The sequence below is a fragment of the Watersipora subatra genome, chromosome 7 (genome assembly GCF_963576615.1).
Source record: "Watersipora subatra chromosome 7, tzWatSuba1.1, whole genome shotgun sequence".
Taxonomy (NCBI): Eukaryota; Metazoa; Bryozoa; class Gymnolaemata; order Cheilostomatida; family Watersiporidae; genus Watersipora; species Watersipora subatra.
The window spans coordinates 2,686,876-2,713,583 of NC_088714.1; the positions used below are offsets into that span (position 1 = coordinate 2,686,876).

Sequence of the window (26,708 nt, forward strand, 5' to 3'; positions counted from 1 at the left end):
TATGTATATTTCTCTTTATTATAATAGAAATTGAAGGAGGTGTGTAATATCATGGCACCGTTACATTTCTACTTTTGCTCTGTGGCAGGAAATGACAACTTCAAATACAGTATTTCAATGATTAACAACGATGATAATAATATAATTTGATTTAAATGTTGTACACAAAACAAAAAATAAGCTTATACTCTTTGCCGCTAACTAGTGTTCAGAGCGGAGTAATGCAGTAGTGAACTAGTATTTCAGATAAATATGAGAGCGTATGTACATGTAATGCGTAATTTGCAAGGGCTGAGAGTAATGCCATTCATCATGTAGGTTGTTTGTATAGTCTAGGCAGCATAGAAAGTGACAAGTATTATAACAACACAAAATAACGAAATTAACAAAATAAAATATTGCACTAAATATCAAAATAATCGATCAGCAGCATGGATATAAAATAAAAACTAAAATATATACTTCATGTTGTAGCGATTGTTCGCAGGTTGCATGTTTTATGCAAAAAGAAAAGAGGAAATCACTTGACATGTGTACGTATTTGCTGATGTGCAGCTGAAGAGCCATGTCGAGAGAGTATAATCCTTCATGATAAGATTCTGCTAATTGTAGTTTCTACAAAGGATAGCAGTATTTTTTAATTTCTCAAGTGCATACACACAGATGGCAGCACACGACTGGCTGAACATGGGGCAACGCTTAACGTTGCTAAATTCTATCTTCCCTTATTGAGTATATAAAACTTATTTGAAACTTCTTATGTGAGACAAAGAGAAAGTGACACATAAAGAGAAAGTGACACATGAAGAGAAAGTGTCGCTCAAAGAGACAGTGTCACATGAGAAGGGGGTGTCACATAAAAAAGGATGTCACATGAAAAGAAACTGTCACATGAAAAGAAAGTGTCACACAAAGAGAAAGTGGCACATGAAAAATGGTACTACAAAGTACATACATTAGATGCCACTGCAGTCACCATCGAGAAGAGGCTTCATTGAGAGGCAACTTGGAGAGTCAGGCAGTTCTTCAAATCCTGAGCTCGCACTAGATGTGACACTCGGTAGTCTCTCGTGCTTCATAAGCCCAATTGGAGAGCTCATAAGGGCTTCATTCTGCAGTATGTAAAACATAGCCTTTGATCTTGATAAAAAGGATAGTTTTCTGTAGATATTGAAAGACTCTTGCGCACCAAGTGTAACATGATGTTAGCATTTTCAATACCATCAAACCTTTACATACAAAGTTATTTATGTATTTTGCCTAATTTGTTTTATCAAACAACTAAACAAGAACACTTCAGATAGTTACAAATGCAATAAAACGAATACATTTTATAAAACTATGCAAAAACTGAATGTAACAAAACCTGTTATCTGTGAAAAACTAATAGTAATGATCAATAAAAAATGTTTTTATTGCTACATTATTATTATTTGAAACAGAAATACAGGTTCTACACAGCATAGGGTCTGAGATGTGGATGGCAACAAAGATAGGATAGAGCCTAAATTTCTTTAAACTAGACTGTTAAGTCTAAATGTATTTAATATATGTTTTTGTTGATTTTACACTTTTTGTGTGTAATTTTTTTAAAGCCATTATAGATTTTTTTGAACCTGCAATGCTTTTCAAACCTTCAAACATCGTATGTTAAAAATTACTTCAGGTGTGAAGTCAAGGATTTTTTCAAATGTTGCATCATGCATGGACAATTTGTATGCTGAGGTCAAATGTGATTTGCTAAATTTAAAAACAGCTGTTTCGGTATAATTAATTATTTAGGATGTTTGAATGAATCATCATAAAAAATAACTTATTTTTTAAGGCAAATGAAAAAATACCATTGCTTAACCTTTTTAACTGTGTACCAACTCTGTTAGCTAGTAGCCAGATCTCACCTCAAGCAGTCGGCTCAGCTGAAGGTGAACAAGAATGAAGTCTGGTCGATCTGTAGGGTGATACATCCAGCATCGATTCATTAGTTGTCCACTAAAAAATGTTGAAGACCATCATAAAAATAGTTTGTTATATGAGTAAACCATGTCCCATTTGATTCCCAAGTGTAAACTAGTTGGTACATGTATGTAGGGTACAAACTATTCATTTATATATATAAACCTCAATGTTTGTTTGTCTGTCGTTGTCTGTTTGAATGTTTGTCTGTCAGGCTATAGCTATTAAAATCTCACATCCGGCTGGATTTGACCTCACGAAGATTGCAACCCCAGATTTGCAATTCAATTGTATAACTACGAGTCTACAAAAGCTCTTACGATTCAGAGCCCTTACTATATAATGTATACACACTTTTACCGATTTGACACGCTAAATGACAAATTAGTTGAAACTCTATAAACTCTATGAATCACGATGATTTTTTGTCCTCGCCGTACTAGGGCTAATTTTTTTTTCACAAATTGATATCGACAATAATCCTCTCGAAATTAAAATTTCGCGATTTTATCTCAGTTCAGCGTCATCCATTATGATAAAAACGGGTTCACAAGCAGATAAGTTATGAAATTTTTATTAAAAGTTTATAAGATGCATACTAAAACTTCTTTCAAGTATGTATTTAGTAAGCTAAATTCATATAAGTTAGATTCAGCGTTTATATTACACGTCTGTCTTGAAGGTAAGAACTCTGCACGTAGTGCATTGTAATGTTATGTTTTCTTGCAGATCATAACCACAAAATGCTCTAAGGTATTTAGGTAACTATATTTACTAAAGTTAATATATTGTTTTGTTACTATTTTTTAATGATGATGATTTTTACTAGACAGTGATTGCACTAGATCTTTACTATGGGTTTTTATACCACTCTATACATCTATACGATATTTTCGCTTTAAGATGCCAACACTGAAATGAACTACAATCATATAATCGTATACCAAACAATTTTTCATTATAATCGTAGCGAAACAGGCTATATTTAGCCATTACTTGCTAATGATTTCACATTTACATTTAAACACCTTTATAGTTTTATTTTTCCTCATAATTTCAACAAAATGCTTCTTTCATGATATGAAATTTAAGTTATTACATTTGTTCGAAAGTTTGAAAACTTTTACAGCTGTTTTATTTTTTCTCTCAATTCATTTGAACTGCACAAAAACACTTTTGCCATGATATGTAGTTTAAAAGTTGGAATGGTAAATGTTGTATATGTTAAGTAAAAATTAATTTTCTGTCCAAATGCTTTTTTATTACCCGGGCAATGCCAGACATTCACCTAGTTATATATATATATATATATATATATATATATATATGTACATTTACACATATAAAGAAGTCTGTATGTACACGTACACATACATAAATTGGGCGACATTATAAACTTTAAGTTTCTATAGGCAGTTGCAATTACAAGAGAAATAATCTTTCAAAATCACCGAGCAGGGTGATTTTGACACCTGCCACATTTGCTATAATTTGCAACTAGATATGGAAAAGGAGTCCTAAGCCTAAAAACAATCAAGAAGGCATAGTGATATTTGGGTGACATACATTGAGACATAGTGATATTTGGGGTACATGCATTGAGACATAGTGATATTTGGGGTACATATATTGAGACATAGTGATATTTGGGGTACATACATTGAGGCATAGGGAAATTTGGGGTACATTCATTGAGACATAGTGATATTTTGGGTACATGCATTGAGACATAGTGATATTTGGGGTACATACATTGAGACATAGTAATATTTGGAGTACATACATTGAGACATAGTGATATTTGGGGTACATACATTGAGGTATAGGGAAATTTGGGGTACATTCATTGAGACATAGTGATATTTGGGGTACATACATTGAGACATAGTGATATTTGGGGTACATACATTGAGACAGTGATATTTGGGGTACATGCATTGAGGCATGATGGTATTTGGGGTACATACATTGGCTCGGGGCAAGTCTCTGGTGGGTTCATTTTGTAGCCATACTTCACTTTTGTTGCTACCTCTCCAAGGTCCATGCCTGTGTATGGTTGTTCTCCATAAGAGAATATTTCCCATAGCAAAACCCCATATGACCTGTAGATCATACCAATTATGCAACGACAACATATTTATACATAATGTGCATGTAGTCAGACGTAATGTAAGAGTGCAGAGTGTTAATATAACTAGTGTTGGATTAAGTCTGGATTATATCACCATAAGTCAGGGTTAATCACACGCTACATCAGCGATCATCTGTGATAACATTGTTCACACTATCACAAACCCATCCATGTTTACATCAGTAAATAGTCCGTAATGTGATGTTTTCATTACCCAATATGGTTGCTAAAATGATGAAATACTAGTCCCGCAGCAACTATCATAAATATCAAACAATCCGCGACAGCCAATCACCATACTCGAAGTAGTGCGCACTATCATTGATGCTCGGCGAAATATCAGAAAAGTTGACAGCTGCAATGTTTCCTGACATATCCACAATATCTCGGAGATGTCATCAGTTTACACCGCACACAGTCGATAAATAATTGTCAGGAGGACAACTCCGACATACACCAGCACAGTGCGAACCAGCCTTTGTTAATTAACACTTGTTTTACAGTGCGAACCAGCCTTTGTTAACTTGTACTTGTTTCGTGTTTTTCTTTGATTCCAGGAGCGGTTATACCTACCAACCAGGCTTTATCTTATTCAACACAATTTGATAATCTTTGCTAGTTACGTTGAATGACATTTTATGAATATTGAATGTTATCATAAACTTTTGTTTTGTGATGAATATAATGCTCACAAATTTCATAACTCTCATGCTTATAAAATTTGTTGGGATTGCTGCAATAGTTGCCAAAGTTGTTAATTTTAGTGTAAAAGATATTTTTAAACGCACGCTGTTAGGATTCAACTTACCAGACATCAGATTTACTCGTGTGTTTGTGCTCAATGATAGCCTCTGGTGGGTACCATTTGATGGGAACTGGCTTCGAGCTGCTAGGGCAATAATCCTCATGGTAAATATCTCTCGATAGACCAAAGTCTGATATTTTAGCTACTCGATCTGGTCCTTTCTCAGTCAGAAGTACATTCCTTGCTGCTATGTCCCTAGAATTGCGCAATTAGTTGTATAGCAAAGTGACAGAAGATTCGTGTAAAATCCTTTAAGACCATTAACATTGAAAGGTATCTCCTGGTCAGTAGATAAAAATATGACTTAGTTATTTATCAATAACACCAGTTAGTGTAACATATACATGTAGAATATTAAACATATATATTGTTATTAATCATTTAACTAATAGGGTTCGACATACATATACTTCTCAAAGTTTGTCTGTGCTTCTGTGTATCTGTCTGCGTCTATGTATGTACAGCTATAGCTATTAAAATCTTGGAATTTAAAATTCCGCATTATGATGGGTTTGAACTCACGGAGACTGCATCCACAAATTTTCAATCCATGTGCTCTACCGCTGAGCTATACAGGGCGTATTGATAAAAGGTTCTATCATGTATGGTGTAGCGTATGCGCACGCTAAATGACATATTATTTGAAACTATGATTTCTATTAACTCTATTAAACACAATACTTTTTTGTGTTTTCTTGAGCTTCTATTTTTGGTATTTTGTAAGGTTCAATTGCTATATCTGCAGTCAAGGCCAATTCATTTCCCGCGGAAAATTGACATTATTTTCGGAGGAAGAGCTTCAACATTCTCTCACGGTTCGGTCAGACAATGACAGTACGATATCTCATTTTTTCATTGGTACCAGTATCGAGAGGTGCCATTATCGTTGTATTCAAAGTTTTGATGGATAGCTTCTGGTGGAACAGTAACCTTTTTTATACACACACTTCTATGCAAGAATTGTTATTATTAATTCAACATATTTAAGATTTTTATTCTGCTTTCTCAGTTTGAATTAATTGTATTATTACCAAGTCATCTTTTATTGTAATCATAGCAAAACAGACTTACTTTAGCTATTATTTGCTAATTATTTCACATTTACATCTTAACCCTATTATAGTTGTTTTATTTCTTTAAATTTATTTGATCTGCTCAAAACATTTTCTTCATGATACAAAGTTTAAAAGTTACAGTTGTTTGACGACATTTGAAAAGCTTTACACTTGTTTTTGCTTACTCTCTTAATTTGTTTTAACTACACAAAACATTTTTCTCATGATATGTAGTTTGAAACTCAAAATGGCAAACGTTGTTATATGTTAAATACAATTAAATTTTCTGTCCAAAGACTTTTTTATTACTCGGGCAACGCCGAGTTGTACAGCTAGTATATGTATATAGGTCAAACCCCAATAGTTAAATAATTAATAACAATTGATTTTACATTAAGTTGGTGTGAAAAGGTACAACAAGCATTAATCTGTACATCCAAAACATACACTAATACTACCACAGCAGGAGGCTTCTAACACTACTCACATAAAAGTTTATTATTTTAGCTCAGGGCTTACCGGTGAATATATTTGCTTTCTTCTAAATATTTACATGCAGACACAATTTGGCTCGCTATTTTTATCAGGTCACCAAACAGCAGAGCTGGTGTGGAAGTCTGCAAACAATATACATATGAAATAATTATTTGTATAACATAGGCCATTTGTCAAGCATTGTCACTTGTCAAACATTACATCTGCATCCTTCCCTCTCACGGAAGAAGGTTACAGTTATGGGGGTCCTACCACACAAAGCTGTCGTCAGAATAGTCACTATTAAAATCACTGTCGTCACTTTTAAAATCACTGTCGTCACTTTTAAAATCACTGTCACCTTTTTCAAATTGGTAACCAAAACAACCTCTTTCTTCACATTCGTTATTTTAATACAAATATCTATACTGGTGGCACTGGGTTGCGTTAAAAATCTGAAACTCGCTAGGTTTGAACTTCTGCTAACCAAAAGCATGGCTCAACCAGCGACCTTCACAAACATATTAGTGATGTTTGGGAGTGTTGCTGATTACTCCGCGAAGAGTGACAGCCGTCTTAGGTTTTTAGAGCTATATTTCTTGTACTGAAAATAGACCGAGATTGCCTTTAATAATCACTGTCAGTCACAGACTTGGAAACGGATTTGCAGTCAATGTCGTGGCATTTCATTGCTTTAATTATTTGGCAGTCTATAAATGCTGGGCCAGATGCTTCAAACCAAAACTAGTGAAGTTTCGGTTGACCGTGGTGATTTATGAACAAATAATAAGTTAGTAACGGTACGGCAACACGTAACAAAATTTCCGTTGGTTCTAACCAAAATCACGAAATGATTGAAACACAGAATTATTCTGCGCTGCTAGAATCGTGCTAGCGAGCACGATCTCAGCAGCTTTTGCAATTAGTATAGTCCAAGAGACGTATAATGACACACAATAGTAAAAGTATAATTGCAAATCAACATAGTACACACGATGCAACTGCTTAGATTTCGTTATTGAATGTATTTATTGTTTGGGCGCTATAGCTACAATTTGTTTATTTTTTAATTATATTTCCTTTTTAGCAGCAAAAGATTTGTGTAGAGAATGTCGACATCTCTAGCGCAAACAAGTCAGTTGCATCGTATTTACTTTGATAACTTTCTGTAATAATTTTCTTGTGTGTCGCATTATGTTTTCGGACTACATATATCTTAAAATTTGCTAAAGTCGTGTTCGCCAACTAATAATAGTGCGACTTAGACAGTTACATCGTGTGTTCTATGTTGAAATGCTTTCGTATTTTTATTGTGTGTCACGGTACATGTCTTGGACTATACTAATTGCTAAAGCTGCTGGAATCGTGCTCGCTAATAATTTCTTTAATCTGTTAAAAGCGTTCGTCGACAAACTCGGTGGGCATGCACAGCTCAAATAATTCTGTGAATTTCGACCGATTAATTCTGCGTTTTTCGTGATTTTGGCCAGAACTCCGAACCAACGAAAAATTCGTTACGTGCAGCCGTACCTTTAGTAATCTTATTTACGCAATCCTCGTCACCTGCATTGGTAAATGGTCGTCTCGTCTGTCACTTTTTAAATATCCCTGTCGTCGCGTCGTCAGAATCGTCACAAAACATGGGAGGACCCCCAGTTATCATATTTCCGTAATCAAAATATTCAACAGTACAATAACTTACGTTTTGAGAACGCTATCCAAGAGTATTAGTTTTCGCAAACAAGCATACTATTTATTGAAGTATCACCTATTCAACATTGCACCATTGTGTTAGTGTGCTACCATTTTTAGACTTATACCCATAAGCAAAAGAAATCCTCTACTGTGTTTTGTAAATGGATGTACCCCGACTTAATATTTCAATTAACCTACAGCAATCGTACTCTATATTTAAACACTGCAGCGACTGCCGTTAGCTCAGTTTAAACGGAACATTTGAAGTTTAAGTAAGAGCTGGAGCTCTTATACTCTATTTGTAGTGAGGCCAGGCATAGCCACAATGGTTGCTACAACAGTTATCAGAAAGAAATACTCGGTATATGTATAAAACATCATTACAAAACATATTAGCCTAGTTCTGGTAACAATAAAAAACATTTTTAAACTACAGCAAGCATTATTCATGTTTATGCATGTTTTTCAAAAATTTGAAGTCAGTATTTTGTAAGGAGAACATTTAGTAGCAGTATGTAAAAGAGCAATATATAAAGAGGCTGTTAAGAGTTGTGTACTCCTGCTATCCTATAACAGCGCTCATATCTCCATTAAAAATACTTCTGCTAGCTATCTCTACATAACTAATGCTAACTGCTTAAAAACAGATAGTTTTCGCCTCATGTTAGCCTTTTCTGAGCTTGATAGTCAGCCATTGAGTTTGCTTTGATAATGCTGTAAGTATAACCTACCTGTTCATTGGGTCTGTTCTCTTTAAGAAAAGTAAGTAAGTCACCTCCCCTCAGTACATCCATGGCTATTCCAATAATACCATTAGACAGCTCACACACTCCTATTATCTTTATGATGTTAGGGTGGTTGAATGAGCTGTGAAAAATATAATATTTCTATCATCAACCTCAACAAAAAACGCTGTTCAGTGTGTTAAAACATTCTTTGAACACTCACCAAGCGGGTGAGTAACACTCAGTACCACTCAGAGCGGGTAAGTAACATGACAAGAGTCAAGTTTGAGTTAAAAGTTAAGATTAATATAGTAAGTATGGCTCAGGTCTAGTAACTTTAATATCACAACTAGAGGCTTCAACTAACTTGATGGTCTTCGCTTCCTGTAAAAACTCAGCACGAGTCTGCGGTGAGTTGTCTTTTGGCTTTTTTATGGCAACCGTCATCTCTGGACTATTCCATGAATCAGTCAAGGCCAGCCTTGCTTCAAAGACAGTGCTGAATCGACCTTCACCAAGGTGACTATAAAAACACAAAAGACTAAATTCTAAAAGCTCTAACATAGTCACACCTCTACTTACAACCCCCTCACCATATGAATTATCTAGTGTGTTGATATGATGCGTAAGCAAATATTTTATTTCACTCTAAAAATAATTCCCAACATACAATTCTTGAGAATGCTTAAAATATTGCAGTTGACAGGTAAAAAAAACCATAAAACAATATAAAAATGGTACAAACCATATTAGCTAAATTATTTTAAACTAAAGTGTTTAAATTAAACTGTCCTACACCGTGTAACACCATACCTAACTCTATTTTCAAACTTATGCGTTGCTAAGCCTACTTTTCTTATTTGATTTCCCTAAGGTAAATTTTTATTAATTTTAATTTAAGTAATTTGGTTTGTATAAATAATATAGTTTTTAAAAATCAGCTTTCAGAGAGTTAAGTAAAATGTAATTTTTTGATGCTATGTATAAATTACCCGCAATATTTATTATGGTATAAAATGAATCAAACAAATTGCAGTGTGTTTTTATGAGCCTATTATTTTTAATACATGATAGTTTAATATGCATGTTGAATTGTTCTTATATTACAAAAGCACTTTGTGAGGTATAAAACTAAACTAGCACAGCAAAAAGAATAGATACTTTTCTCAACAGACTTCAACAACATTTAGGCTTGAAGAGAGAAATAATAATAATAACAACACTGAAGTAGACGAAGGTGAGGTGCTGAGACATATGAGAAGGATAGGGGAGACATATGAGAAGGATAGAGGAGACATATGAGAAGGATAGGGGAGACATATAAGAAGGATAGAGAAGACATATCAGAAGGATAGAGGAGACATATAAGAAGGATAGGGGAGACATATGAGAAGGATAGGGGAGACATATAAGAAGGATAGGGGAGACATATGAGAAGGATAGGGGAGACATATAAGAAGGATAGAGGAGACATATAAGAAGAATAGGGGAGACATATAAGAAGGATAGGAGAGACATATAAGAAGGATGGAGGAAACATATGAGAAGGATAGGGGAGACATATGAGTAGGATAGGGGAAACATATAAGAAGAATAGGGGAGACATATGAGAAGAATAGGGGAGACATATGAGAAGGATAGAGGAGACATATGAGAATGATAGGGGAGACATATAAGAAGGATAGAGAAGACATATCAGAAGAATAGAGGAGACATATGAGAAGGATAGGGGAGACATATGAGAAGGATGGAGGAGACATATGAGAAGGATAGGGGAGACATATGAGAAGGATAGGGGAGACATATAAGAAGGATAGGGGTGACATATGAGAAGGATAGGGGAGACATATAAGAAGAATAGGGGAGACGTATAAGAAGGATAGGGGAGACATATAAGAAGAATAGGGGAGACATATGAAAAGGATAGGGGAGACATATAAGAAGGATAGGAGAGACATATGAGAAGGATAGAGGAGACATATGAGAAGAATAGGGGAGACATATAAGAAGGATAGGGGAGACATATAAGAAGAATAGGGGAGACATATGAGAAGGATAGGGGAGACATATAAGAAGGATAGGGGAGACATACGAGAAGGATAGGGGAGACATATAAGAAGGATAGGGGAGACATATGAGAAGGATAGGAGAGACATATAAGAAGGATAGAGGAGACATGTAAGAAGAATAGGGGAGACATATAAGAAGGATAGGAGAGACATATAAGAAGGATAGAGGAGACATATGAGAAGAATAGGGGAGACATACAAGAAAGATGGAGGAGACATATGAGAAGGATAGGGAGACATATGAGAAGGATAGGGGAGACATATGAGAAGGATAGGGGAGACATATGAGAAGGATAGAGGAGACATATGAGAAGAATAGGGGAGACATATAAGAAGGATAAGGGAGACATATGAAGAATAGGGGAGACATATAAGAAGGATAGAGAAGACATATAAGATACCGTATCATTGTGATCCTTTCTTCAGGAAGTGCATCTGGTAGTCCGTCATATGCTGCATATGTGGGATTGACATCCATCTTCAGTTGTGGGTGATTTTCAGAAAATTGGTGCTTATATCGGTAATCCCCAGTTTTCTTTAGCTGTCGTATAGCTGTATACACGTACAGCTTATATAAGTATAATGATTTATTTGCATTACTCCCACAAACCGTTACCATAGCAGTTTAGATATTGAATAAACTCTAAAATAAGGTAACACAGTTTTTTTAGAATGAGCACCTACATGGTGCTAGTGTTTATTACAGGAAATATAATAACTAACGGTTATATCACAGGCTATGTTATTAAACTTTGTGTTAGTACAGGTGGTACTACTACGTGTTATGCTCTTTTAAGCTGTTCTATTGCAAGTTACAGTATTCCAAGCAGCATGGGTGCACAATGTTGTTTCTATAGTTATAGAGTCAATTATCGCTAAATGACATAATCAGAGGTTGGCGTGTTACAGCTTATAATTATTCTAACTCAGTATAAACTCAGGCTACTTATTTTTAACTATATTCCTTCAGGCTACCGTATTACAGGCTTATATAATCACATTTATAAGTCTAAGTAGCAACCTTACCATAAACCAGGCAGAAACTCAAGACAAGAGCGATGGCACCAGAAGTAACAGAAACAATGATAATAGCCGGTCGTGATTTGGAGCTCTGTGGTAGGACTAAAAATAAAACAAGATCAGCATCAGCGTACTGCATTATCAATCTCTCACCTACTCAATACTTCTTATATTACGTATTTTGAATGCCCAGTTCTACTCCACCTTCTTTTTACTGTAGATCTAGACTGTGGCCCATGCTTGTATGATTGATAATTATACAATGCCATGGCAACTAGTAGAGATGGAATGAACTCTAATATGCCACAGTAATATTAGTGAGCACACATTGTCAAATTCACCTGTTGGTACATGCCATCTGCTAATATATGTCACCTGTTGGTACATGTCGCCTGTTGGTACATTGGTACATGTCACCTGTTGGTACATTGGTGCATACCATCTATTGGTACATGTCACCTGTTTTTACATGTTACCTGTTGATACCTGTCACCTTTTGGTATATGTCACCTATTGGTACATGTGAACTATTGCAATAATGAGGTGTTTCTATGTAGTCCTTAGCAGCTAATGAATAGTTTATTAAACTTACTACTAGGCGTTTCACATTTGTAAAGGTGATGTTTGGGAACCCATTTGCTGTTGCAAAGGCACTGATAGTCAGAATAGCTGCCATCTAACCATTGGCATGGCCTGTCATTGCATCCACATGGAGGTGGTTGCTCTGTGACCTCCACAAAGCCTTGTGGGTATTTGGGATTAAACGGGTCCCTTTGTTTTAATGCTTGGTACTCAATGAGACGACTGTTCCAAAATGAGGTTCCCTGGGAGCCAGCCGAGACGGAACTGTCATCTTTGGAAGCTGATCCTCCTACATGCATGGTATAATATGTAAATGATTGAGATGAAACTTTTTTGATAACTTGTCATATCAGCTCTTTTTACCCTATCACAGCAAGGGTCAAACTGGAGTGGTTTGTTAGATTGAAGAATCTATATAAAACATTTGCACCCATAAATCACTTTCCACAAAGCTAATTTTTTTACAAACTAAGACTGACACTGGCGCTGTTTCTTCAACAGCTAGTAAAAGTCTCACGACATCGGGTCGGGAAGCTATTTAAAAACTTGAACAGAATGCAGCTGTAAGTCATGAAAACTCATAAAACTAGAAGGCAAATCTGATATAACTTCCACAAAATCCTTTATCTGACCGACAGCAGTTAACCTGAGTCAGAAAGCAACACTGTTCAGCTACATGTATATTGTGTGAGTTCAGACTCAGATGAGTAGGTTCACAGATACAGTACGATCATGTACATGTAAGTAGGCATTCTTCTAGTAGCCACAGTTGCAGATGGCTGTATTGCCAGATGGTTTCAAGAAAGTTATAATTACATTTATCCAGGACAGAGTTATTTTATTTAGCCAATCCGAAAGCACAATAATTTTTTAGATTATGGCTTTCACAGTAGATATGTAACCACGTAAATATGCATTCTAACTGCACAACACTCTGAAAATCTTAGTTGGGTGATCTGTGTATTATCCTGTGATTTTATCCAACATTTGCTCTGAACACATTTTTAACAAAGCCGGATAAAATCATAAACGATTACATACGTATACACTTGATGTATGTACATACAACAAGGAGTACACTGAATGCACGTACATAAAACAAGGAGTACACTAGATGTATCTACATTCACCAGGATTACACCTGGTAAATGTAGATGAGATTAGGAGTACATTTTGCATTTAGATGTGAAATTTAATTCATATTCTAAATAATACCTTTTACATAGAAGCATAAATTTAGTAGTCTACCCTAGCATCCTAGTATCCTAGTACCCTAGTACCCTAGTATCCTAGTATCCTAGTACCCTAGTACCCTAGTACCCTAGTATCCTAGTATCCTAGTACCCTAGTATCCTAGTAGTCTACCCTAGTACCCTAGTATCCTACCTACTCCACACCTTAGCAGCCTCTCTTTAGATTAGTTATTACAAAACATGATTAAACTTTCAGCATTACCGGATAGTTTTGCTTACCCTGATAACCCCCACCTCCTCCTCCTGCTGTGCACCCACCGCCGCCTCCACCGAATCCTCCCGGAGTGTTAAAGTATTTATTATATTTCTCACAGCCTTGACCTCCTAAAAAGCTTGTATTATTTTTGCGTAGCAAATTGAGATGTTGAGCATCTTGTTGTAGCGGAGTCCAACTTGGATTAACCTGAAGAGAGCCTCCAATTCCTGAAAAACACATAAAATCAGTTGTGTTGTATTTTACCTTTCCTCTCTAGCCACTTGTACTTACTGTTAATCAACTATTCATCACGCTGTCACCCCAATACTATTTTTAAAAGTTTGCATTCCAAGTAGTTTGTATAAGATCTCTTCTTTATATTCATAAGAAATACCTGGTCTGATGGGGTATTCGGGGCAGCTGCTGTTGTCACAGTCGACTGCCATTAGTGCCTCAAGGTCTTCAGGACCTGTTTGATCTATCCGACCCATGCCACCACCACCTCCAGCAATTGCCAGTAATATCATAGTACCATTTCTTTCCTGTGGTAAAGTAATTGATGATTTACTCAAAACTGTCTTTTTTACAAAAAAGCACACACAAATTTGAAAAAAACCTAAACATCTTGAATTGTAAAAGAATGTTCGTAAGCACGGGTTAACCATTATTATAAAAAAATGAAGATAGACAGTAGAAGAAAATACAATAAGGAATGCTTCTTCTTCACACCTGTATGTCACAAATGCTCAGAGTACCTAATACTATTCCACAGTTGTTATCCTCCTCTGAGGAAATTATTTAGTGCTCCCCGCCAACCTACATCGAGTAACTTACCAAATACACTAAAGAGGCTCCTCCACCCCCTCCTCCACCACCATATTCCATGTCTCTTCCAACACAGTCTTTTGGATTCTTCTGCAATGACACACAATAAAGCACTTGCTGATCTTAGAAGTAACTGTTTAGGGGTCAAGGGTGGCTCAGAATGTGCTTCATATAATAAGTGTATAAATTAGAATAATGATAAAATGTATGGCTGGTTACAGAGAAGCTAAGAGTGCTCTCAGGCTAGGAATGCTTTCAGACTACCCTATGTATAGGCTACTTGTGATGTGTTCAGATTCCAATTACACACCCCTTACAGTTGTAAGAGACTCGATCATGGTACCCGAGGGTACGCAGTCACCAAGTCAGGTAGGGTATTATTGACCGTGAATAATTGCGTATGAAAACTTTAATAACTTTATAATTGTAGGCTATGATAACAGGATACTTGGTTTACAACAAACTTGATCAGTCTGCGAGAAATACGCTCTATTGAATCAATTCACAAGTCAGTCATGAATCACTGAATGCTGCATTTAGGAGATAACTCCAAGTTTTTGACTATTTGTAGAAATACTTGAAAGCTTATCAAGGCCTTCATTCAACATTACATTATATTGCAATATATATATACTAGTACCCTGACAATTCAACTGGATGTAATAAATATATGTACAATTGTTCCAAAATGCTAGAAAGCAATCTATAAGCGCAGGTGTTGGAGTGGCAGTTCAGCAAGTTGAATGTTGTTGCTTGGAGTATAGTTGTTTGATAGAATGTGTTCCCAACCTCCAAGCAGGGGGTGTTGGACAGATGAATGGACATGGTTTTCATTACAGAAAATATTTTCTCACATGTAGTTATTTAGGACTTGCATGGGGAGTTTAAAAGCCCCTTAAACATTGATATTTATGGTGATATTATCATTTCATGGTACAATTAGTGTTTTAGGAGTATATAAGCAATTAGGAGATATAGTTACAGGCTACGAGCTGAGTTTCTTAAAACGCTTCTCATTGAAACTTTAATTGCAGTGGTAGAAACAAAACCGTGCACTAGTTTCAGGTTACAATATAGAAATGCACATTTCTAGGATGCTACTTTTAAAATTTATGCTTTTACAAGAGTAATGTGGTCTCGCGCTAATGTCAAGGTCATGAAACAGATTAGAGCAAATACCAACTCTTTACAGATAGTAACAGCTGTCAATTAGCCTTTAGAGTTGTGTCCTTTAGTTTTAAATCTGCCGATGGTCTGCTCATCTAACTTCGTTGCTTATTTTTACTAACAATTTTGTGCAATATTTTGTACTTCATATACGTATATTGTACGTATATGAAGTACAATATACGTATATGAAGTACAATATACGTATATTGTACGTATAATTTGTGTCAACAACAAAAACCTAGATTTGCTCTCTGTAGTCTTAGCGCATATTAGTACAACCGTTACTAAAGATGGAGTATCTCTAAGCCATTTTCGCTCTCTTGGTGATCAAATGTTGGTTTAAAGGCTTCATTGTAATGGTATCCACCTTACTCTTTTAAGAATTTAGACAAGCTGTATAATAAGGTGGAAATTTTTATGTATCCTGTATTTGGTGGAGGCTATACCTAGGTAACCTGTATTCAGTGGAGGCTATACCTAGGTAACCTGTATTCAGTGGAGGCTATACCTAGGTAACCTGTATTCAGTGGAGGCTATACCTAAGTAACCTGTATTCAGTGGAGGCTATACCTAGGCAGCCTGTATTCAGTGAAGGCTATACCTAGGTAACCTGTATTCAGTGGAGGCTATACCTAGGTAACCTGTATTCAATGAAGGCTATACCTAGGTAACCTGTATTCAGTGGAGGCTATACCTAGGTAACCTGTATTCAGTGGAGGCTATACCAAGGTAACCTGTATTCAGTGGAGGCTATACCTAGGTAACCTGTATTCAGTGAAGGCTATACCTCGGTAACCTGTATTCAGTAAAGGCTATACCAAGGTAACCTGTATTCAGTGGAGGCTATACCTAGGTAACCTGTATTCAGTGGAGGCTATACCTAGGTAACCTGTATTCAGTGGAGGCTATACCTAGGTAACCTGTATTCAGTGAAGGCTATACCTAGGTAACCTGTATCTGGAGGTAAATAGATTAAGACACCCAGTATTTTGGAAATTAACAGGTCAAGATACTCATTATCTGGAGACTGATATATCCAGATATTCCAATTTAGGAGGCAGCTGTTGCCGTGTAATTTTTATTTGAAAGTAGATTTGTCCTAGTGTTCTGTACATATGACAAAGTTTGATATATTTGGAAGTACATTTGTACGTGTTTTTTGAAACAAATGCTTTTAGGCAGCTTTGATCTAGAAACAATTGTGGCTAGACACCCTTGAGCTAGAAGCAGGTGCGTTTAGGTAACCTGGATCTAGCAGAAGGTCCCTTCAGGCACCCTTGCTATAACAGTAGATATCTAGGGACCTGTGATCAAGAATCAAGTGTGTTCAGCAGACCTCTGTCTAGAAGCAGTGAGATATGAAAATATAGAAAAGGAGTCTATTGCTATATAATACCTTGTCACAAGCGTTGGTTCCAGCTTGTCCAACAATAATGTACAACTGCTCTCCCTTCACCAGTTGTAGTCGAATGTGCAGACGAGATGGCCATATACTTAGAGGAGTAGCAAGGTTCCAATACTCGGTATATCCTCTCAGTATACCCGGTGTTGTTTTAGTCTCAGTTCCAAAGCCTCCGGTTGCACCATAAAGAATTATGCTGCAAACCAGCCAGATAAACTTGCAATGCGTTTTTATGTTTGTCTTGTTTTATTGTTTGTTTTTAAAAGTTTGTCTCGTGATAAATTAGCAACAATAACATTACTAATCTATATGCTGTATAAATTTCAATGATTGTCTATCTGTCTGTTTGTTTTTCCACGTGTCCAGTTATGGCAATAAAGTTTTAAGAATGAAAAATCCTCTGCACACTAGATTTGAACTCAAAACCACCAGTTTCACAGACAGGCATTTATTCAATGCAGTACACCGTCCACTAGCTATACTATGGAATAAATTGGGTACATACTTAGTACACATTCTAATCCTTCACGGCCTCACACTTAATACAGCAGCTAGCGTTAGGCGGGAAGCCATATTAGAAGAAAAGTGCATGGTCATAAGGGAAAAAATGCACATGGCCAACATAACTATTGCAATCAATATAGAGCTGTAGTAGGCACAGCAGCCGGTACAGTATGAACTACACAGAAATAAACAAAAGACCTTCATTTAAAAGTTACAATGGTAAACGTTGTATATGTTGATTACAAATAAGTTTTCTGTGCAAAAACCTTTTTATTACCCATGCAACACCGGACATTCAGCTAGTAATAACATCACTATGAATAGCGCATTTAGTCTAGGATCAAGAGCTATTAAAGGTGGTAAGGTGTATGGACTTGGTGTTGGAGGTGAAGAGCATGTGGAACGCAAATGCTGAAATAGCTGCCATAGTGATTTCGCTTTAGGTGCTAAAAATTATCTCTACTCTGTTTAGCCCCAAAAAAAGTGACAGAATGCAACAGACTAAGGAAAGCTCTATTATCTCAGCCTAGTGGCAAATGGTAGAGAAACTAGGAGTTGTGGTCTAATGGATACCACCACTAGTAATATTACTAGTAATAACTGCCTGTGCATTGTATATGACTTTTGGAAACATGTTCCCAAGAGACTAGTAGTCAGTGTTCAGCAGCATACATTATTATTATTAATAATAATACAATTTAGTCAACAGTCTGGCTAGAATACTTTTTTGCCATTTTGTAGTCTGTTCATGAAGTAAGCTAAGTGCAACTAATTCCTGTACCAGCCATTCTGAATAAAATAGTGACAAATGTCAACAAATGTTATTTGAGTGGCTGATGGGTCAATGACATACATCATAAATCACCACAAACATGCAAGAAGGGGTGAAGATTTCGCTACAGAAAATCTCAATGAAATTTAGCTATTAGACCTTAGAGACTCTTTATAGAGAAACCTTAAACTATGAGTTTGTGATTGAACATAGTGGGTCATTTTTTTCTTCATAAAAACATATATTTGCTGCCAAGGCATCGTCAGAACAACGTAGCATATGAGAACTTCCTACACAGTTTAAGGAAGCCTTGGAACAGAAGGAAAAATAGTGTGTATGGTTAAAAGGCTATGAGCCTAGGAGACCTGCTGCAACATATCGGCCAGGAGACCTGCTGCAACATGCCATACGAGACTAATCAATATTATGATTCACCATCAGTGCTGTTTCCCTATTGAAAAGAGACTAAGGAACCATGAGCCTTCATTTATTTATCTACTATACTCATTCACCGCTTGAGAATAATGCTAGGGAGCCGATCACTGCTGCCCGAGTCACTGCTGCCCGAGCGAATACCTCATCAATAATTGTCTTGCCCATATTAATAACAAAAATAATTATGTAATAGAAGCGTATAAGGTCTTATAGCTTTTTGCAAACCAGTTGCTTGAATTGAATTACTAAGAACATGCCAAAAAGAGTCTTGCAAAAACTTTGCTATCAAACAATTGAAAATTTTTGGGTCCTTGACCATTTCTCTGAATGTCGTTTTGAGAGCTTGCAGAACTGATGGGTCTAACGATTAAATATTTATTACCTCACAGTCTTATTCTACCTTCAAGCAGTTGAGGCAGGTGCTATTTACAAAATATGGATGCAAAATGATTGTTACACTGTGCATTGTGTAAATATAACACCATTGTGCACTCTGTGACTCACTTGTGACACTCTGTGCATGTGTCACCATTACGGACATAAGCAATCACCCAAAAAACTAAACATGAAATTCGTTGCGCACAAACACTGAAAAACAATGTAAACCTGAAAATATGGTGCAATGTATACCAATCCATGAAGTAAGTATTTTGGAGGCTACTAACCGTAGTTCTATAGTAATTCAGCGGATGACATTGACATGGCCAGCCAAAACTTTTAGTAGAACATACTCTACTCACTTGTAAAGGTTTGTTTTAGGAACCCTCCATTTTTGCACTCCTGGCATATTCAGGTCATCCATGGTGACATTGACATAGGGAGTACGGTTAGTGTGCGCGTACGACTCTCTGCATTGCTCTGAAGTGGGTCCAACAGGACCAGTAGACTGACATGGGAAAAACCAATAGCTTGCTACAAGTAAGAGTGTAATTTTATTAAGTATACAGTGGTATGCTGAGGTCTCAAGAGAACCCTAGACCACAAAGAAATATAAATATTAACTCCTATATATTCATTGATATAAGTAAGGTAGGGAGATGAAAAAGAAACCATTTTTCTAACTTAAACATTGATGTATTACTTTGCAATTATTATAATTTTTTCTACATGACTGTTTTCATCATTCTGTTTAAATAGATGAAGATAGAATAGAAATGAAAGAAAGCCAATGCCGGAAAAGGAGGAGTGTAGATATATGTATGTCTATATCCGTCTGAATCATTGCAGGCCTTTCTGACTCTTGATTTCAAAACCCCTCAGCAAATAGTATGTTAGTCGGAACCTCTAAACATGCTTTTAGTGCACCAAAACATCCTAACAAAGCTTTCTAGTGAGGGCAAAATCAGTAGCAGAAAGAAACTTCCAACTGTCAACATCCTGTATGACTCGTTGTTATTGAGTTAACTACTCCCAGCTGACCAACATGTAGTAGGGACAACTTTTGAGAATACATTTAATTCAATTATTATGTAAAACCACTCAACCAAATAAGTCAGCAGCAACATGACAGACCCCACGTAACATTATCATACTCGTATTTACCCTATATATTTTATAACCTTCTAAAAACTACGTAATTTTTACACAGAAATTGGTATAACATTTAGCCTAAATTTCAAATGAAGTCTGAGGGACGATAATTGTGGAACAAACAGACTTGGCAGCTTGGGAAGCAGACTATTCTAGGCCCAATCAACTTTGTCAACTGTCAGCTTTTTTACCTGCGCTTGCTTCCTCATAATGCCATCTCAAATCTTATCATCTACTACAATCCCAATGTATTCTCTTAGGCTGCCAGAATGAATGCTTAGTTTTTGTAAACAAGAGATGAATTTGGTTGCAAAGTTTTGGTTCACGAGTGATGTCACCACTCAGAACAAATGTCAAGAAGTGTTACTTGAACAGCTGAAGGGTCAATGACATGTGTGGTATATTTCCACTGCCATCCAAGAAGGGGGCGGAAAGCAAAAAAGATATTGCTGCAGAAAGTCTCATCAAAATTGAAAAATTATAAATTTTAAAACCGGTGCAAAGAAGGTGGCAGGTTTAGTGTAAGGTAAACGCTCACTATGATTTATCTGTTTTGTAATAACATGATGAATAATGATGATAATTATAACAGGAAAACTCTGGCAGCGCATTCCTCCCAGAACAACGTTTGAAAAATTGCAGCAATGCAACCTTTAAAATGAAAGAGCACTAAGTTTGACAAGCAAGGCTCTGAGGCAGTAAACATGACTGTAAGTAAATGTATGTGTAAGTCAATGTAAGTCAATGTACTCACTGGATCTGTTGGCGACGGACAAGTTAGCAGCGGTCGTGATATAGGCGGAGAAGGTCTCTACAAAGACAAGCATCACAAATACCGTCATGATGAGGAGTGAGCTGTACAGGCTCAGTGCCATTGTCTCCTATAGTATTTTACCTCGAGATAAGGTGCTCCAGGACAAAAACCTATTTGTTCTGATAAGAACAGAACCTATTAGAGAAATGATGACTCCCAGAGGAGAACAAGCCTCTGGTACATGTACAAGTAAATTCTAAACAGCTAAAAGTTTTTCTGAGCGAGCACGTCAATGCGTCCTTAATGTCAACCGCCTGCCAGCTGTGATTATCCACTCGATTAAAAATTTAACTAGCATACCGCTGCCTCTTCTCCGCTCGTCTATCGAACACTCTGATATTCATGCTGTCAGACTGGGCGGGCGCTTTGCTGATTACCATGGTATAGTGCAATGGACTATGCAATGAGTTGGTGTGGCATCTCAGGGGAAATATTGCACTGATGAGCTGATAACACTGAGTGACTTGAGAGAATATACATAATTTATATAACGTTCAAATGATGAGTTTATATCATGGCATATAGGAGCAGAAGCCAAAATAGTTCATCACTGTGTAGGATTATAGATGGTGGGTGTTTATACTAAATCCTTGGCCAGTAAATACTTACGCTATTGTTCTATATAATCTAGCACCTGCTAGTTTGGGCTGCTTGTTTGTTTAAATCAACTAATGAGCCGTAGTATATTGTAACATGATAAGAATATTTTTAAAGTGGTTTAGCAAAGTTTTATTTGGTGTCATTTTCTTTCAGTAGGTTGTGACCCAAAGCGAGATATATATATCGATAACTATGTTACTGAAATTATTGTCTCGACAGTGCCCTCAGCAGCCCCTTTGGGCAGGCACTTACCAAGGTTAAACTACGGCGACAATGTCATATACATTGTACCTTGTCCAGGGTTAATAAATGCCATAACTACCACCTGATCTCCTCACCAGTAATTACCTTTTTGTCTGACATGCATGCTATTGCTGCTCAGCCACTGCTCATAAAGAGTTTCCAATTTGGTTTTAAGATTGCCTGCCAAAACTTGACTGTCTTGCCAACATAGGCGTAATCAAAAGCGACATCAAGTAGAAGACTGTTCATACCTTGCAGTCAAAAATCTGGGCACTGTGGCAGAGCAATGTTTGAATGTTTGAGCATTCGCACGCACATACATCTACATGCATGTACGTACATGTATGTACATGTACGTACATGTATATACATGTACGTACATGTCTGTAGATGTACGTACATGTATGTAGATGTATGTATTGTCTACTACTGAAGGTCTATGTTTAATATAAGTTAGTAACTGGTTAAGATTTAACGAAGAGACATCTCTTTTCTATTCTCTATGCTCTTTGCTTCCTCTCTGCCTCTCTCCTTCTTCTTCCTCTCTGCCTCTCTCCTTCTTCTTCCTCTCTGCCTCTCTCCTTCTTCTTCCTCTCTGCCTCTCTCCTTCTTCTTCATCTCTGCCTCTCTCCTTCTTCCTCTCTGCCTCTCTCCTTCTTCTTCCTCTCTGCCTCTCTCCTTCTTCTTCATCTCTGCCTCTCTCCTTCTTCCTCTCTGCCTCTCTCCTTCTTCTTCCTCTCTGCCTCTCTCCTTCTTCTTCCTCTCTGCCTCTCTCTCCTTCTGCTTCCTCTCTGCCTCTCTCCTTCTTCTTCCTCTCTGCCTCTCTCCTTCTTCTTCCTCTCTGCCTCTCTCCTTCTTCTTCCTCTCTGCCTCTCTCCTTCTTCTTCCTCTCTGCCTCTCTCCTTCTTCTTCCTCTCTGCCTCTCTCCTTCTTCTTCCTCTCTGCCTCTCTCCTTCTTCCTCTCTGCCTCTCTCCTTCTTCTTCCTCTCTGCCTCTCTCCTTCTTCTTCCTCTCTGCCTCTCTCTTTCTTCCTCTCTGCCTCTCTCCTTCTTCTTCCTCTCTGCCTCTCTCCTTCTTCTTCCTCTCTGCCTCTCTCCTTCTGCTTCCTCTCTGCCTCTCTCTTTCTTCCTCTCTGCCTCTCTCCTTCTTCTTCCTCTCTGCCTCTCTCCTTCTTCTTCCTCTCTGCCTCTCTCCTTCTTCCTCTCTGCCTCTCTCCTTCTTCTTCCTCTCTGCCTCTCTCCTTCTTCTTCCTCTCTGCCTCTCTCTTTCTTCCTCTCTGCCTCTCTCCTTCTTCTTCCTCTCTGCCTCTCTCCTTCTTCTTCCTCTCTGCCTCTCTCCTTCTTCTTCCTCTCTGCCTCTCTCCTTCTGCTTCCTCTCTGCCTCTCTCCTTCTTCTTCCATTCTCTTCCCTCTTTCCACTCCCTTTTCTACTTTATCCTTGTTCTTTGCCTTTTAATACTTCTTCCAATATAGTGCTCTCAGTTTTAATCTTTTCAGTCGCAGCTTCACTGCACGTGAGGTATTTTTTCCAAGCTTAAAGTTCATAGAATGTGCTCTCTTATATCATTAGTTTCCTTTTAATGTAGAAGAAGTTCCCGGGTGTAAGGGTTTGTATGTATGAACAACCCAAAGGGCTTCATGCCAGAGTTTACACGCTACCCAAGGGTAAGGGCCAATGTTTAATACATGATTGTTTTGACACGAGTCTGCTAGCAATGTGATGACAACTAGCCTGTGCTACAGTTGTATGCACGGCAAATGAGTGCCATGATGCAACTTATTTCATTAGAGAACTATTCAAATATACCTAATAGAAGAACCACAGGCTTTTAGGGTGAAACTGAGTGCAACCAGTTTGAATCAGCACTTTTTGCAGCACTTCTAAAGTTGTGCTGCAGCCGTTGCCAGTTGTTTAATGTATTTAAATTATTAATTATCTATGCATAGTGCTATGGCAGATTATCTTTTTATAAGGAATTGTTTTCTCTTGACAAACATGGTTTATAAACTATACTAGTGAGAGTGCCTGCCTCACCTGCTGAATGCGCAAGGGACGAGAGAGGATCAACAGTTATGAGCTCATGGAAGCAACTATCACCAAAGGTAACATTCGCTATTCTTGTTGTTCCATTATGTTCTGTCGAGTGGCTTGAGAAGGATATGTGGAAACTAAAATCAATGTTTTAAAAAGGTAAAAAGTTTAACCTTGACCGATTCCAATTCAAAATTTAAAAACTTTATATGCATTTTCATGAGATGCAATAATGATAATATAATATAATCTCTATTAATCTATTATTATCATGTTTTTCTGTTAGTCTGAGTAAACATTATCATTATGTGGTTCTGCATCTTTTGACCAATTTCGTTCAAATTTCACGCGCATATGTTGCGTGCCTTTCATCAGTTTGTCCAAAGAATTTGGCTTCAAAACTCTGTCTGAATCCTGATAACTAGCTGATCCTGATAACTAGCCTCGTAAACATACATCTAATTAAAAACTCGGTAATGCATGTTCGCGTGCATTAACAACAGCTGCCTCAATGAACCCGTTCATGAAGTCTTGTCGTGAAGCAATGTAGAAATTTGTGCTAAATAATCTACATCGTGCTGCGGGCCATCTGTTTGAAATGAAAAGAGGCAAATCAAGATTTATCTATATATATATCATAAAGTTAGTCTTTTGTATTTTTGTCATCAATATGTCCAGTTATGGCGATTAAAACCTCGCACCGAAAAATTCCCACTGTACTGAAATTGACCTCAAGGCAACTGCAATTGCATGTATGCAAGCACAAACACCTAACCACAAGGCTAAGCTGTTCTTTTCATTTTCATTGCTCTTACACTATAATGTAGCCTTAAATTATATGTTCTGCATTGAACTATAAAGCAGCACAACGAAATTTTTGAAACATTATTAGAGCTTTGCAAATATGTCAAAGATGTGATGAAAGCCATTCACCAGACAAACCTTAATTTCCATAGCTTTCACTTTTCATACATATAAATTCATTTCAGTTTTGATGTCATGGTATATTGAAACCTGTATTTCTGTATCATCTACTAAGAAGCTACATGCTTACCTTCTCAATGAACTGTCGTTAGTGTGAATATTAATTTTAGAAGTTTGCCATATTCTTTGCTCGTTCTCGTTCCAGGACAGCTTAGCTAGTTCACGAACTGTCTCATTATTTGTAAACTGGTAGTATTTTATCACTTGAATGTAGGGATCAGATTCATAATTGACTGAATAGTGCTGATAAGTAATCTAAAAATGAATGATATATGTCAAGTACTACATTTTTCCCAGCTCACTTATTTTAAAGTTTTGCCCCTACTTATAGACAACTTCTAAAGCCATCTCGTTAATCTTTATCAAAACCTCTTTTAGACACGTGTACTGGAGTTGGCATACAATGACAACCTGCTCTACCACTTTCATAGGCTTAGGGTAGTTTCCTAGAAAGTTTAAGTTCACGCTGGTTTTTTCTATTTCAAACAATCTCTTCTCAACTTATTGATATAGACTATTGGGTTGTTTTCTTGACCAGTTTTTGTTATACACAACTGTTATCATCCTACTCTCTTTGTGCTCAATAAAAAGATTTCAGACGCACGCAGGATTATTATATGGGACTAGTACCCCTTCAGTCCTGTGTACTGAGAGAGATCATCAGAAGTGTCAATAAAGTACAGAAAATAACCATATGCACAGCAATTCTACAAATGTGGATGGTGAATTATTTGTGCAGGTGGTAACATGTTGTGTGGAGTAACATGCTGCGTGGAGTAATGTGCTGCGTGGAGTTATGTGCTGCGTGGAGTAACGTGCTGTGTGGAGTAAAGTGCTGCGTGTAGTAACATGCTGCATGTAGTAACGTGCTGTGTGGAGTAAAGTGCTGCGTAAAGTAGTGTGCTGTGTGGAGTAACATGCTGCGAGGAGTAATGTGCTGTGTAGAGTAACGTATTGTGTAGAGTAACGTGCTGCGTAGAGTAACTAAATGTCATGGGTTTTAACCCTGTACATTGCAATCTTTCTCTCAGCCTCCAACCTTGGATTTGGACTGGCAGTCAAACATGGTTTTTATCATAGTAAGGATTGGCAAAGCATGCAACCAGTTTTCAACAAATGTATTATAGGTAATATTTAAGGTGCTATTCTTATGTGTGGCTAATTATCATTAGTAAAGATCAGAGTGTTAAACTACATGTTATTCTGTTATCACTGCATGAAGATTTCTAAAACTTGTCATAAATCACTTGCACTGCATCTAATTAGATGTCAGTTTATAAAGGTGTCAGGAACTTACTGTTATTTACCAAATGCTCGCAGCAATATTTACCTCACAATTGGTGCCAGTTATAGAGGGTATCTGTGGACTTGACCAAGTGGCAGGGACGCTTAAGCTTTTATCAGTAATCGGGTGGATTTCCATGTAGCCTTCTATAAAAA

The 26,708-nt window shown here is 37.0% G+C and overlaps 1 protein-coding gene across 1 annotated transcript; it reads right to left on the minus strand.

Annotated features, from left to right (window-relative positions):
* Nucleotides 1-25,496, minus strand: LOC137399892 (leukocyte tyrosine kinase receptor-like). Its single transcript, XM_068086151.1, has 19 exons — nt 25,339-25,496; nt 24,288-24,421; nt 21,351-21,407; nt 19,807-19,978; nt 17,350-17,551; nt 14,793-14,873; nt 14,353-14,500; nt 13,982-14,185; nt 12,520-12,798; nt 11,934-12,029; nt 11,309-11,459; nt 9,206-9,361; nt 8,845-8,980; nt 6,464-6,561; nt 4,893-5,084; nt 3,921-4,055; nt 1,899-1,989; nt 956-1,112; nt 1-615 (listed from the first exon to the last, which is right to left on the minus strand). The coding sequence occupies exons 4-18, from the start codon at nt 19,866-19,868 to the stop codon at nt 957-959; spliced, it is 2,187 nt and encodes a 728-aa protein (XP_067942252.1). The 5' UTR covers nt 19,869-19,978; nt 21,351-21,407; nt 24,288-24,421; nt 25,339-25,496; the 3' UTR covers nt 1-615; nt 956.
* Nucleotides 25,497-26,708: the final 1,212 nt, after the last annotated feature.